The sequence below is a fragment of the Mya arenaria genome, chromosome 16, assembly GCF_026914265.1.
Source record: "Mya arenaria isolate MELC-2E11 chromosome 16, ASM2691426v1".
NCBI lineage: Eukaryota > Metazoa > Mollusca > Bivalvia > Myida > Myidae > Mya > Mya arenaria.
Window position 1 is genome coordinate 27,841,161 of NC_069137.1, and position 14,590 is coordinate 27,855,750.

Consider the following 14,590-nt stretch of genomic DNA (forward strand, 5'->3'; position numbering starts at 1 on the left):
TAAAATGATGTTGAAAAGATGTTACAGATTTAGAACTACTATAGTACAGATGTTGTACAGATGTTGAAATGATGTTGTACAGATGTTGCACTAATTTTGTACAGATGTCGCACATATGTGGAACAGATGTGGAACAGATGTTGTACATTCGTTGAACGAATGGTGTACAGATGCTGTACAGATATTTAACCGATGTTGTACTGATGTTGTACAGATGTTGTACAGATGTTGTGCAGATGTTGTACTGATGTTGTACATATTTTGAACAAATGTTGTAGAAAGCTATTGTATATACGTTGTACAGATGTTGTACTGTTGTGTTTATAAGTTCTTTCCGCATTGTCTTTTCCTTTTAAATTTTAAGGAAACGTCTTGCTGATGAATGCAGAGTTAATTATTTGAATTGCCAAGTTTATTGTGCGTGTTTTTTGTGGTTGGTAAATATAGCATCCGTACGTTGGTCTCGCGCACAGTGTAGTGCCTCCTTCTTTGGAAATAAAAACAAACACATTCGTTAATTTATATTCTTGATTATTATACTTCTATTAAGGTTTATTTCCAAAATACAATGTGCACTCATCAACATTCATACTCTCACTAAATCTTCACAATACGCTACAAAACATATAAAAACATTTTGAAAATAGTTATTCTAGATCGTTTATGCTAATATCATTAACTATTTTTTGGTCTAAAGTCTTATTCATAAACAGTTAAAATCCATTCCAGTGGTTACATTTTGATAATTATTATTAATTTAGTTTCTTCAAACCAAAAACATTCCCTTAGTAATGGATCCATCTATAAAAAAAACTTGTATATGAAAAGTATTAATTCATTACCCTCTTTAACAGGATTTGCAGTAAGCATGGCGATCTACAGAAAAAGAGAGTATGAGTAGTCCGGGGTAGACCGCTCCAGTGTCTGTGGAGCCTCGAAATTCGACTCTAACTTATTTGGCATTTGTTGTCGATCTACGTTCAATTTTTAAAAAAACCCAGTACATTTGAAACCCCCCGAGTGTCAATGGCCCAAACAAAAATCAGACACCCAGTTCATGCTATTTTTAATACTGACACAAGATTTACAAGTAAGCCTTGGAGAAAAAAGGCGACAGAAATGAAAGTAATTAAAAACAACACTTAATTGGCTATGGCCCATACAAAAATGGAGACACAAAACACGGAAACGGATAGTTTACTTATGATTCTCAAATTTGACAGGTACTCAAAACTTTTCCTTAACTGCTATACAAAGATATATTATGAAAAGTTATGTCTCTATGTGTTTAAAACAAGAAAAAAACAACGTATTTTCGATGAACTAAAAATTGATTTTGGAAATAGGCGTATGAAAGTATAAGGGGAAAGGCAGTAAGCTATTATAGCATTGACGTGATTTTAGAGGTTCCGATTTAAGATTGCCATAAAAAAACTAAACAAATGATGTGAGGAAAAACACACAACTTTACATAAATCATACAGAGAATTGCATAAAAACAAGATAATTCAATCATTAAACATAAAACAAAAGGTTTATTTAAACGGAGTAATCATGTGATATTGTTACGTTAAAGTTGTTTTGTTATATAAAAGTAAGACAATAACAAAACAAAACAAAATCAGGTTTTGTAAAACACACGTTGAAATAGAAGATATAAACGAAACATAATAAAACCGTAAGATTTTATACATCAATATGGCAGATATAACATAATCTAAAAATACAACACAAACGTTTTATTTCCGTTACGGGATATAAATTTGAAAAGAAAAAAAAACTCTGTTTTTACTAAGAACATAAGACGACTCTTGCATGTGAACCATCGCTATATGTCCAGCAGACGGACAGCGCAAAATATATATCCCTCCGCCGAAACGTCTGGTTGGGGATAACATTCATTTAACAAAAATGGTGAGTAACACAACTGAATGATTTTATGATCTTATTTACAATTATGTTTGCTCATTATTTTATAAAAAAACAATTAATTAAGGGTACATTAAATGTCACCATTGTAATAGAGAAGTTGCGAAACGCTACTTGAACGTGCTGGTGTCACGTCATCTTCATGTTGAGTGCTTTACAATATTTAAGCGTGTATTCGGTATTCTGATCACTTGTTACATTTGCGATCAACGTTTTACAGGTATGAGAAGGTTCATGCAAAGTGAGCGGTGATGACATATATAAAGTCACATGAGAAGAGCGTGCTATACGAGAATCAATGAACTTAACGGTATACATGAAAAAAGACGTTTCTTATTTTATACGTACAAGTTGTATTCAACAACCTCTCTATATTTATAAAACGAGTTATAAAACGAGTTATGTGATTAAGGCCCTTTCAACCACTTCGCGAACATTCAACATTTCACTGTGGTCATATTTGCCTGTTTAGGCATATACATAGGAAATTTTATACTGTTTAAAGTGACACTCTTATTCAAAATCAATACATACACATTTATGACAAACATACATTTTGAGTGATAAACCTTAAACTACTAACTAAATAATGCATTTATGGAAAATATTGATTACTGATAACAATATTGTAACCGTGTATTTTATAGCTGAAAAACGCAACATTATTAAATGATTGGTGAATGCTAAAAGATTTACTCTGTTCTACTATAGTTTCATAAGGTAGAAATACCGTGTTTTATACTCATTTCTTTCAAATTAAACTCGGTATCCTTCATAAGAACCATTGTTTTCGACATTCATTCATCCTTTTTGAGATATCAAAACAATATTATTAATTGTGGTAAATCTTATCTGGGAGTAAGAGTGCATCTTTAATAATATTGCAGACTTATCTAAGTTTCAAATATTCACTTTGATAAATTTTAAATTTTGAAGCATGTTTGCCTCCTTCAACACTAAATCAACGTCTAAGTCGAATGAACCTTCGTGCCTGTGTTAAGATGACGAGCTGTCAAAGTTACGTCTGTACTGCCAAATGAGCTGTTCGTTATGTTGCCAGGACGATGACCAATTAATAATTAATTACTTCACATACTTGTCTACACTTTTTGCCGGTTACGAATGTGATTTCATTTTGAAAAGACGAATATTTTTTTACACTGACCGAACGCCTATCTTCTACTAAACAGAAGGGAATCGACACTTGGCTGCCAATATTTTTACATTTATATATTTAATTGTTTTGACACAATACATCTTTCATAAGTTGTCTGTCATTTGGATCTTCTAACAGGCGCTGCTTTATAACCCCTCATCACTGCAACACCGTGACTATACCTCAGTAATTAGTTTTGGCAAATGCCCTAAAATGACAGCTCCTTTCATGATTGCTAATTCAGCATCCTCAGGGCAATACATTGTAATATGTGGGAACGCATCTTGAAGAGCATTGCGTACCACTGGTGATTCTGCGAAACCTCCAACCAAAAGAAGATTGGCAATGAATTTGTTGACTTCCACCCTGTGTAAATGCTTTCGTAGGTAACTAACAATATGTTTTGTTGCTGACTTGAAGAACTCTAAAAACATATTTCCACTTACTGAAAGCGTACCCCTTGTAAAGTCTATGTCGCCATCCAATCCTGCCTTTCGTATTAAAGAAGGTAAAGATCTGCCAGTGAGTTCCTCCACTGCGCTTGCAAACGAAAGAGGAAACCTGAGTCTCACTGTTTGACTTGCTTTTGTAATTTTGCGCTTCTTTGATTCAAAATGATTTTGAATTTCGAAAAAGTCTCCCTGTAACCAAATAACTTGTCAATTAATATACATTTACAGACACGCATTGACGGTAACGGTTTATAATGTAGATTTATTTGAAGCATGTCATTCCTGGTTATCTTGTTGGTACTTTTAAACTATATGTCTTTACCGACGATAAGCCGTAGCATCTCAATGTAGCAAGGTGCATATTTCAGTATTTTATCAGTTTGTGTGTTTGGTATTGTTCTATATCGTATATTGTTTTGAATTGTTTGTGTATCGTCGTGTTTAGTGTTGTGCTACGTGGTTATTGTCCTCTTTGCGTTCAATGTTCGTCAATGTCCGTCAATGTCCGTATATGTCCGAGTGCGTCAGAGCGTGAATACTGGTTATGCGAGTTTGTCTAAATTCATAAGAGTGATTGATTGGTTCATAATGCATTTTCCCCTTTTTACCGCTTCATTGCACACGCCCTTATTTACATATACACAAAAATCATTCCGTTCTGAATCGTCATCGACGCAAGTCAAGATTGCAATTGTAACAGTTGTTACTATTTATTTAATATTCGCTCTTATCTTTGAGCTGAAATATTTAACTCATTTATTTAATAGTCGCTCTTATCTTTGAGCTGAAATATTCTTTCGTATATAATTATTATTTAGATGTGCCTGGTAAGTTCATTACTCATAGTTCTTAGAATGTTTTATGTATTTAACCGCGAAGTCTCCCTTGATATAATTACCGATCACTGTCCATTGTCTTTGTATTTTGTGTTATTACTTATTAATAATATGATTAGCATATACTTTTATATGTTTTATTATATGTTTTAGGTTTCACTCGACAACGTAAATAAATATTCTTACTCCGAAGTTGAGTGGTTTCGTCTTTGTTAACCCACACTACAAATGTAGATTGTGTTTGAAGCATGTAATACCTGGTGATCTTGTTGGTACTTTTGAAGTATGTCTTTGCCGACGATAAGCCGTAGCATCTCAATATATGCATCATTGACCATATTTCCTCCGCAATCTTCACCACCAGCTTTGTGAATTTCGCGAAATTTTGTGAAATTTATTGCATCAAATTCTACCTCGTAAACTGTAACATTCACGGTGTCTCCTGAACATGAATGGAAAAAAGATTATATGATATCAATGACAAACCGGCACTTTTCAAAGTTACAATTAGTCATATATGTTAAGAATACTTATTGTTATGGATACCAGCATGTTCCTACATTTTTCATTGCTTAGTTTTACCAGGACATCTAAAATGCCGATTTAAAACAATAAACTCGCGATTCGAACAATCCGAGAATGGAAAGTTGTAACGATTAAGGTACAACTCCGGCAAAAAAAACGGAAACGAAAAAAGTATACAGAGAATGGTAACACATGGCATATATCAGTCGTTTTATGAATCATCTGTCCGCTTGATTACCGAATATTATAGAATAAATCCTAATATCAAAATATAATTTCAAATAGTTTACCTCCGAGGTCGAGCAAAACAAAACAACTCTCACTTAAACACAATTCCGGTGACATCTGTGTTGGCGTTTGTAATGCTAGAGTTTTGCAGTAAATACTTCCAGCTTCAGCTTCTAGTCTTAATTGCAGACTGTTGCCATCAATGCCAGCCTAAACAATCGATTATTATGCACATAAAAACACATTTAATTAAATTAACCTCAATATTCAAACGAAATTGTGATAAACCACAATGGATTGTTCTTGCAGAAAAGAATTGTAATCATGATTAATACGACAATAAAGAAATGTAACGTAGAAAATGCCACGTATTCAGTCTTTTCAGACGCCTACTTGCACATAAATAGATCGAGATCCCATATTCATGCATTTATCACACTGACTCTAAAAGTGATGTTTAACTTTAGAAATGGAGAACGAATTTTCAGAAACACAAACATTTCTATAGTTTCGATAAATTGTAATAGAGCTTAAACTCTCATAAATACGATATGATTTAAGATTTGAGACTGCAGTCTTAAAGTGACACTCCTATTCAAAATCAATACTTACACATAAATTATAAACATAAACTTTGACTGATAAACCTTTAACTACTTACTAAATAATGCATTTATGGATAATATTAATAACTGATAACAAGATTGTCACCATGTATTTAATAGCAGAAAACGCAAACATATTAAATGATTGGTTGCTACAAGATTAATTGTGGTCTACTATAGTCTCATAAGGTAGAATTATCGTGTTTTATGCTCATTTCTTCTAATTAAACTCGACATCCTTCATATGAACCATTGTTTTCGACATTTTTTATCCTTTATGGAATATTAAAACAATATTATTAATTGTGGTGAATCTTATCTGTGAGTAAGAGTGCATTTTTAAAGCATTCTCGACTTCAAAGCATTACATTGATCACTGAGCTCACAAAACTCTAATTTCCAACTTCACATTGGTTCAAATCGCACTTGCTCTAACCAAAGAAATGGATGATACTAGTTAATATAATCGTTTGGGTGAAACAACATGCATGATTGTACTAGTCTCCCGAGCTTAGCAAGTAAACTTTTTCTCATTATTAATAAATGTCTCTTTACAGTCATTGAAATTACGTCGTGGTAAATATATATATAAAACAGACATTCCGTTATATCATATCGTTGCTCTAGCACCTAGTCCATAGAATTGTTCCTTGGTAGGCGTTTAACTGCTTGACTTAGCCCTAGCGTTTGATTTCATTCAGCCCACACTATATAACATCGCTTTCATATAGCATTTCTGCAAAACTCAACTCTAAAAAAACGTAACGAGCGTTTTTGCATATAACATAATGTGCTTGATAGTAAAACAAATCCCAATACATTGTTACCTTTATCGCAGCTTCCCACATAAAGCGTTTAGCAGAATCATTCCATATTGCAGGTATCGTCAGAACCCATTTAATGTCATTATGTCGAAATGTTCCATTAATGGTTTCCAACTTTCGATGAACAACGTCTTTGAAATAGGTAATGATCATAGTGAAAACTGATAAGACTTTCATTTCCTTCCCAGTTACGTCAGCGAATTGCATTTTAGTTGAAACGTTCTGTTAAAATCACAAGAATTATGTATTTCGAATTATCAAAACTACATTCAGGAAAGGCTCTATCTACATCAACAGTTTAAAAACAGCAAATTTGGTTTGATTAAACCTGTTTATTGACAGATATGAAACATGCAACAGTCAAAGCAACCTTTTATCGGCTGAAGCGGTATTTTTTTCTCAAGAATCAAAAATATATATTCAGTGATCCATTAGAAAAAAATCATAAAGTTATTTTGTTGAACTCTTTTCACCTTTTGTTTTTCCAACTGTATCTTGATGTTTTCAAAGTAAAACCAGTCTTTTTGTTCTCCTTTGTCCACTAGCTTGACGTATGCAGCTTCCGCTTCAAATCCAAATGAGTGAAACAACTCGTCCGGGGTCAACAAAATCTTCGTAGGCTTCTTACGAGTCTACAACGAGTAAATAATAAAAACAAACAAACATATATAAAAACACTAGTCTTAAGCCCATACCAGAGGGACTTAAGAATGGCAGTAATTTGAATATCGAATATACTATGATTAATTATTTTAATCATGAAAAGGAATTGCACAGCAACTATTATTCTTTTTGTCTTTAGTCCATGTTCTACAAAAGAACAAGGTTTTCTATTTTGATGCCTGTGTGGTCTTTTTGTGCTGTTTGTTCATTTGTGTCTCTCGTTCAGTATCGTTTAGACCTAACCTTGTACCTCTAAACAGGTTTTATGTTTGCATGTTCGACTACTGGGCTTGACCCTGTAGTTTAATTAAATCATTGACATAGAAGTGTTACATAGGCATGGTCTCACTTTTGTAAACAAAGTTAGTCTGATTTAAAAACAAAATCAATTATAAATACAGTCCACAGTTCTTACCAGTCGAGATATATCCCAATCGGGAGAGTATCCTTATAAATACCATTTTTATTGTATTTCATTTCAAAATTCACGAATAGCGTTTATTATTTGTTTATTTAATGCATACAGTGTACTAGAATTTCTGTTTCTTAATGTTCAGAACAAATGATCAACTTAGTGACCCAATCGATTGACTGGCTTTAACCGAAAAATAAAATCAAGTGTCTAGACAATATTGTATTGGCTTCATTTTCAACCTAAGAGCCTATGTGCATAAATGCACATGTATTCATTAAAGGCATTAAAATCATAAGTACAACACATGGCAACAGCATATAGATTTACATAAAAATAACTTTAGAAAAACAACAAACAAACACGTGCGTGAATTGGAAGAATAAAATATGTATGACCAAAGAATTAGATTTGGCAATTTCGTGTTTGAATACAAAAACAAGTATAAAACTCTCCACCCCAAAACATGCATAGATGTATAAAACTATACTGTAACATTTGGAAACACTATTATTATTAGTCATTGACCACCAGAATTATTTTAAAGTCTAGAAAATAAAATAAAATAAAATGCAGGCATCCAAATAAGCATAACTGTTAATAGGCCTAGGAAAACATAATTTATCTTATTGCTTGTTTGAAAACCTTAAATAAAGATTTAAATATTAATTAGAATGGAGACTCGTCTTTAACTATTTGTTGCTGAAAATGTTCTTTTTTCATGCGATCACTTTTGTTGAAATACTAGTGACATCTGTAGCCTCTTCAAATAAGTGTGTATGTCTTACTAATTAACTTACCTTTGATCGATCACCAGGCTATGAAGTAAATATCTTCAATGGATTAGATTGAAATTCATGCTCAAAGGAAAACGCATATCCCGAATAAGAGGTTCCGATGTCGACAGTAGCTACGATCAGTTTTGTAGATGAACTTTTACCTAAAGCTGTAAGTAAAACATTAAATAGCTTCAGAATTGCTAGCATTTCTCACCAAGAAACACTTTTTTTAATAAATGAACAATAGTACTAGTTTTCACTATTGTGTTTTGCATGTGTTGAGCGAACAAAAAAATGGTCTTTTACATTGAAAGCAAGTAAACTTTGTCTCAAGTTTCTCCGGATTCCTTTAAGAGGATGTAAAGTTTTGGAGCAGACACGAAGAATTGACGAAGAAGCGACAACTATATAATATCTTTTGGAGCATACAGCAAATATAAATTATACAAACTCTGTTTTTGCAAAGTGTACCTCCAGGTGTGCCTGTGTAAGGTGACAAAATGGTTACTTCATTCGATCTACGTTGACTGGGAACCACACTTATTTCACTCGGGTGAATGCTGTGTCTACTGTGTGATTCTGTGTTGATTGCAACGGAATCGTACATTGGCATATTAAGTGCTATACCTAAAATGAAAATCATTTATGATAAATAAGATATATAAAATCATGATTACAATCTCAACCGCATACGAATCATAACGTAACAGATAGAGACGCATCATTTTGTGAAAACTTACAGGCTGTTGTAATATACTCTGCGAACTGGGCATCTGTCATAATAACTTTCAATTCAAGACTATCATTATGAACTTCCTGCCGAAGTGCATCCTGGAGAGGCAAAAGCATCGAGTCGAGTGTTCCCGCTACGACATCCTTTATGTAGCACAAAGATGATTGTAACGTGTTGAACTTGATTGAAAATTCAATGCACCCTCTTCCTAACGATGTCACAAGCCCTGATTCAATGTGAAAAACATAAATATGGAAAATGCAAGTGGAAATATATACGCAAATAAAAAATCAGGGCAACAGCTGTTATAACAAACAATCAGTGTGTGCGCATGTCATTTCCACCATCCGTTGCCCCATGTGGGGTTTTAAACTTCACTACGTCGTAATTTCGAGGTCGGTTAGGTTACACAGATTTCACATGAATAATTTGTCGAACAGTAGCATTACTTATGATACACATACCATACATGATCTTGAGCTTTTCAATGCATCTTTGAAGTGGGTTTCCTATTCTATCATTCAATCCATTTCTGCTAAAGCTTTGCACAACTGCATCAGTCACCTTTTCCTCTTCCTGTTTGTTTCTGCAGTTTTTCGCAATAATTTTTCCTACTGAAATCTCTGGAACAAAACTGATTTAAATAATACTCAAAAATTGCACAATAAAGAACCTCAAAATTAGAACCGTTCTAAAACATATTGCCTTTTAACAATTAATAACATGCAGCCCAACAGATCCATATCAGAAACAATTCGTTATATAACACAAAGACGTGGACATTCCCACAGGGCTTCAATGCATCTGAAATGTCTGTACTTTCAAAACGCGTGACGATTTTTCGTGGTAATATGAAGTTATTTTTTAATGCATGGTTATTGCATTTAAAGGTCATAATGTGTTGGAAGCATATAACGCAAGCGCAGAAATGAACTAGCAGTGAGTTATTTGGATACAGATGGCCCCACCATCGTGCAAATACCAAATGTACTTCATGTGAAGGAAATTGCGAACTAGCAATTGATGCATATTATTTTTCTTTTTAATACACTGCAGTCAAATAAGAGATATAAGTCATAGGGCCTTACTTCTGGTAAAAACGTACACAGCACAGACTTGTTCATTGCAGCAGGGGATAAATGACTCTAAGATTGACACATACTATAAGAGAGGTTGCAATACACTAAATGTATTCGAACGTCTAGCTTCCCGTTAAAACAGAAGTTGCAGCTTGAATTTAAACATATGTTTTCACGTAAACGGGTTGACTGACAGACCATTGCACAAAATATTATTATATTTAAAGAAAATAACAGCGGGCCTAAATAATTGTGATTAGTAATAATTAGGTCATTTGCTGCATTTCGCGATGTACAGACGGACGGCGAAGAGCTATTATGCATGTCATATCATTAGTGGGGCATAACTATTCTGAAATTCCTTTAGTAAATTTGACCCAAGGTGCAAGTTTTGTGATGACGCTTGGCAATTTAGAAATGACGGTTTCAATACTAACGTGCATAAAATATTTGCAAAAAGAAGCCTGGACTTACCGGAAACTGGTACGGACATAACAAAATGAAAAAAAAAAATCATATATTGATAGCATAATTATACTTCCATTCATTTTATAAAGAGCATACTTTTTTTGTTTTAAAGTAGTATATTACCACGAGTGAAATATTTACTTTTGATGTTCACGACATGAAATATATTGCGATCTTACACAGAAACAAAAACAATTTATGATATGCCCTCAAAGGATAGAAAACTATAATTAAATGTTTTTTGAGGAAAGCGCGCCAAATTGTATGCAAACGTAACCTCATTTCGGAAATAACGTCGTTGAAATTGTGTCCCAACAATGTGTGTGCTGACGTTTTATTTGGAGGTACGAATGGACCAAAATTTCAAAACAGCGAAAAATATTTATTTATTTTTTATCAAATTGTTATTCCACTGTGTAAAACAGAAAATATTATTTTTATATTAGTGATAAATCTCTTTTTTCACATGAAAACATATAATGAATACCAAAAATACCTGGCAGTTCCAATTTGTCTTTTGCATTATCTGGGGTAACTGAATATATTTCCTCCAAAACATCCAAAATCTTTTTCAGGGTTTCGGTATTAGTCTCGGTTATCTGTTTGTGTTCTGATTGTTCTTGATTTAAAAGCAAACAGAAACATTCTAATTTCGCACCGTATTAAAAGAAATAGAACTTCAAAGATATATATATATATATATATATATATATTATATATTAAACTTAGATGTTACAAAACAGTTTATTGTAGTCCAGTGTATTAACTTTTAAAAGCAGTCGTACAGTTTTGATGATAACTTTACAAGCTTATGTAACGTTACCATTGAATACGCACTATATAGAAATCTTCGTCCCAAATATCTGTTTCACAACATACCTGAACGTATATTGTTCAATTCCTGTTGCACAATATCAAATTTTTCTAACGTTTCAACGTTTTCCCTGTGACTAGCTTTGTAAAAGTCTACCAAATGCTCTGGCAATCGATTGTCGACTGTTTCCAAATCTTCTTTTATTTCTTCTTCGAACTTGGAGTTCCCTAAGAAGCTAAACATCCGTTTAAAGGTTCCAACTAAAGCAGATCTAAACGCTGTGTACAAATGATCTGCCACCTCAGGTTTTCCTAGATGGCAAAGATAATTTCTTTTATCTTTAATGAAGTCGATGTCATCTGTTTCAGCTTGTGACAAATTGCAGCAATTGTTCAAGGTAAATGAAAGCATTTGTATATCCCAATCTTGAAGGTTTGTAGGAATTGGCTGGTTGTTGGCATCCAATGGAAAATAGCGTTTCTCATAGAGCCTTCCATAACGTCCTCTGGTTAAACATGTTCTGTTGGTTGCTAGAAAATGGTCAATGCTTACACTAGGAGCAATGTTATAGACCTTCTTTACCAAATATTCTCTCAGGACTTTGTGGCAAACCTTTTTTATGGTCATTTGCATCCTTGTGAAGTTTTCTTCTTCTTTGCAACATGCAACTGATGCAAACGAAGCAGTTGCCATATTTAAAGAAGAATAGAAGTCACGGACTAATAGTGGAAGATACGTTTGTTCTGCAACACAGGCACTTTATGACTTAATGTTTGAAACACATTATTGTTTATGTTTGCTGTCCTACATGTTGACTGATCTCTTGTGATTTTCTACACGAAGTCGTTTTTGGAAATTAGCTTCTTTGCCTTCCAAACATCGCATGCATCTTTTTCCACATAGTTCTTTATTTCTGCCTTTTTCGAGTTAATTCTACAACCAAAATTATGCAAACCATATAACAAGAATCCCACGTAGATGAGGGATATTTTCATTAGGGAAAAATCGCTTATAATATATAATAATATATTTAACTCTTGCTTACAGTGAACTACAATGCCCTTTTACTCTCTGCAAATGGGAAACTGGATAACATATATAATAAGTGAGGGAGGAGGAGGGATATTCGAACAGGAATGTTAATCAAATTTGTTTCCTACCTTGCAGTATTTTTGTATAACAAGTGCCAGCATGCATCTGCAAGACAAAACAAAGCCCTGTGACGGTTATTTCCCCTTACACAGTTCATATTTGTTTAGCTGTTAAGTTGGAGAGAAAAACGCGGAAATCAAATGTGTCTGAAATACCTTTTTAATCGAGATCTTTATGTTGTTCATGTTAAACCCGTAGGTCATAGGTGATATTGCTGTATCAATCACGGACGATGAAATATTTTTGATATAACCAAACAACGGACCGTAACTCCACTTTTAAACGCGGCATCGTCCTTGTTTTAGAATATAAAACTCTTTGAATGATGATAAAATTAATCAATTCAATTTCACACCTGTGATTGGAAAACAATAATGTAAGCCAGTGGACGCGGGCAGTTTTGTCTTAAATCTATAATGATTTCCCACGAAGTCTGCGATATATGCACCGCTGTGTTGAACTCCATGTGTATTGTTTTAAAACAAGTCATCATAATCTTTGTTTAACTTATCTGAATATTAATTAAAAAAAAATGAAGATAAACTCAATCGATATAGTTCTCCGAGTGTTGAGACATTTGTTATAGACTTTGGTAGCTTATTATTTGTAACGAATCGTTTTCTGCCTTTAATATGCCTCCCTCCATTAAATTTCGGTCTATTGTTACAAAAACAAAATGGGTAGTCTGATTGCCAGCATTGTACTCACCCAAATATGTATCCGATTTCTAAACTTGGAATTACCTTTTTCTTAATATTCAATTGAAAGGCTAAACACAAACTATGCAGATTTAATACAATTCAATTATGACTCCATTGTAATAGCATTCAGGTCATTCTTGTTTACTTCCTTGTTCACAATGATCATGTAAACATAAAAAGCGGTGTAAGAATCCAGGACATCGAAACAACATACTTTACTTTTTTCGGCATTTAAATAATAGCATTTCTAAATGTAATATTCCATGCTTATGCATTCAAACTCATTCTTCTTGGGTCAGACATATTTATTGACATAAACATAATAAACGCACATCTCCCCTGACAACATGCCGAAGGATCAAGTCAAAACGGCTATATTAAAAGTATCATAATACACAGTTTAACATAATAACGGAGAACTGCAACCAGAAAAGAAAGGTTAACTTCCCCTTTTGAAAAGTCAATGGACAGTTGACAAAACAAACAAGACATTCGTCTGGTCAAATATAGTATTGACAGCAGATGTAAAAACTGGTTAAATACGAATTTTAACCCAGAAACCTTCATAGAATTGTCTACTGGTAGTGCTCCTGAAAATAATAACAATACAATGGAAATAGCGCCAAACAGCAGCCAACATACTATCCCTGTTAATATCAGGAGTGTCCCTGCCCAATATACACCACAGCACGAGCAGCTGGCTGTACACTTACTCATAAACACCTGTTCATTTTTCTATTCCTATATCCAAATGGGGTACAAGGAATTCAGTGGCATTCCGTGTTCAAATTTGTTAATTGACTTTAGAGTATATAGGACGTGTTAGTGGACTTTGTCGTTAAGCGTAGCAGCACAAGAGCAAATGCGCGACGGACATATTGCTGACATAGTTACTACTAGTATGGATATGAACTAATTTGATCAAATCACACTATACGGGAGCGTAAAACCGCATTTGATAATTTAAAAGATCAGCTCGTCTTTTTATTGAGGTAATCCTTACTTTGCTCGATCAATAAGGTACATGGGCGATTCAAAGACAAACCATGAATATTTCGGTAACTCAAAAGTAATTAAATTCATGAATTAATAGAACGTCTTGGACATGTTTACACAGAGCCTGACTGCAATTGGTCCAGTAATAAGGAAATGATCTGTCCTTTACGTTTAAGTGATGTTGTTTTGAATTTAAAATAAAAAAGTTGGACCGATAGATTGTTTTGTAAATCGGCGT

General features: G+C 33.6%; 1 protein-coding gene across 7 annotated transcripts; it reads right to left on the reverse strand.

Annotated features, from left to right (window-relative positions):
* Positions 1 to 520: 520 nt before the first annotated feature.
* Positions 521 to 13,701, reverse strand: LOC128221190 (uncharacterized). Of its 7 annotated transcripts, XM_052929666.1 has the most exons (14): positions 13,364 to 13,701; positions 12,664 to 12,700; positions 11,569 to 12,436; positions 11,186 to 11,308; positions 9,607 to 9,765; positions 9,150 to 9,368; positions 8,881 to 9,036; positions 8,431 to 8,576; positions 7,029 to 7,187; positions 6,559 to 6,777; positions 5,189 to 5,336; positions 4,631 to 4,815; positions 3,532 to 3,726; positions 521 to 3,407 (listed from the first exon to the last, which is right to left on the reverse strand). In XM_052929666.1, the coding sequence occupies exons 3-8, from the start codon at positions 12,194 to 12,196 to the stop codon at positions 8,449 to 8,451; spliced, it is 1,413 nt and encodes a 470-aa protein (XP_052785626.1). In that variant the 5' UTR covers positions 12,197 to 12,436; positions 12,664 to 12,700; positions 13,364 to 13,701; the 3' UTR covers positions 521 to 3,407; positions 3,532 to 3,726; positions 4,631 to 4,815; positions 5,189 to 5,336; positions 6,559 to 6,777; positions 7,029 to 7,187; positions 8,431 to 8,448. The 7 variants fall into 7 exon arrangements, with proteins under 7 accessions (XP_052785626.1, XP_052785627.1, XP_052785624.1 ...); XM_052929667.1 differs by having other exon boundaries at positions 521 to 3,726; positions 13,399 to 13,701; XM_052929664.1 differs by having other exon boundaries at positions 521 to 3,726.
* Between the last annotated feature and the right edge of the window lie 889 nt (positions 13,702 to 14,590).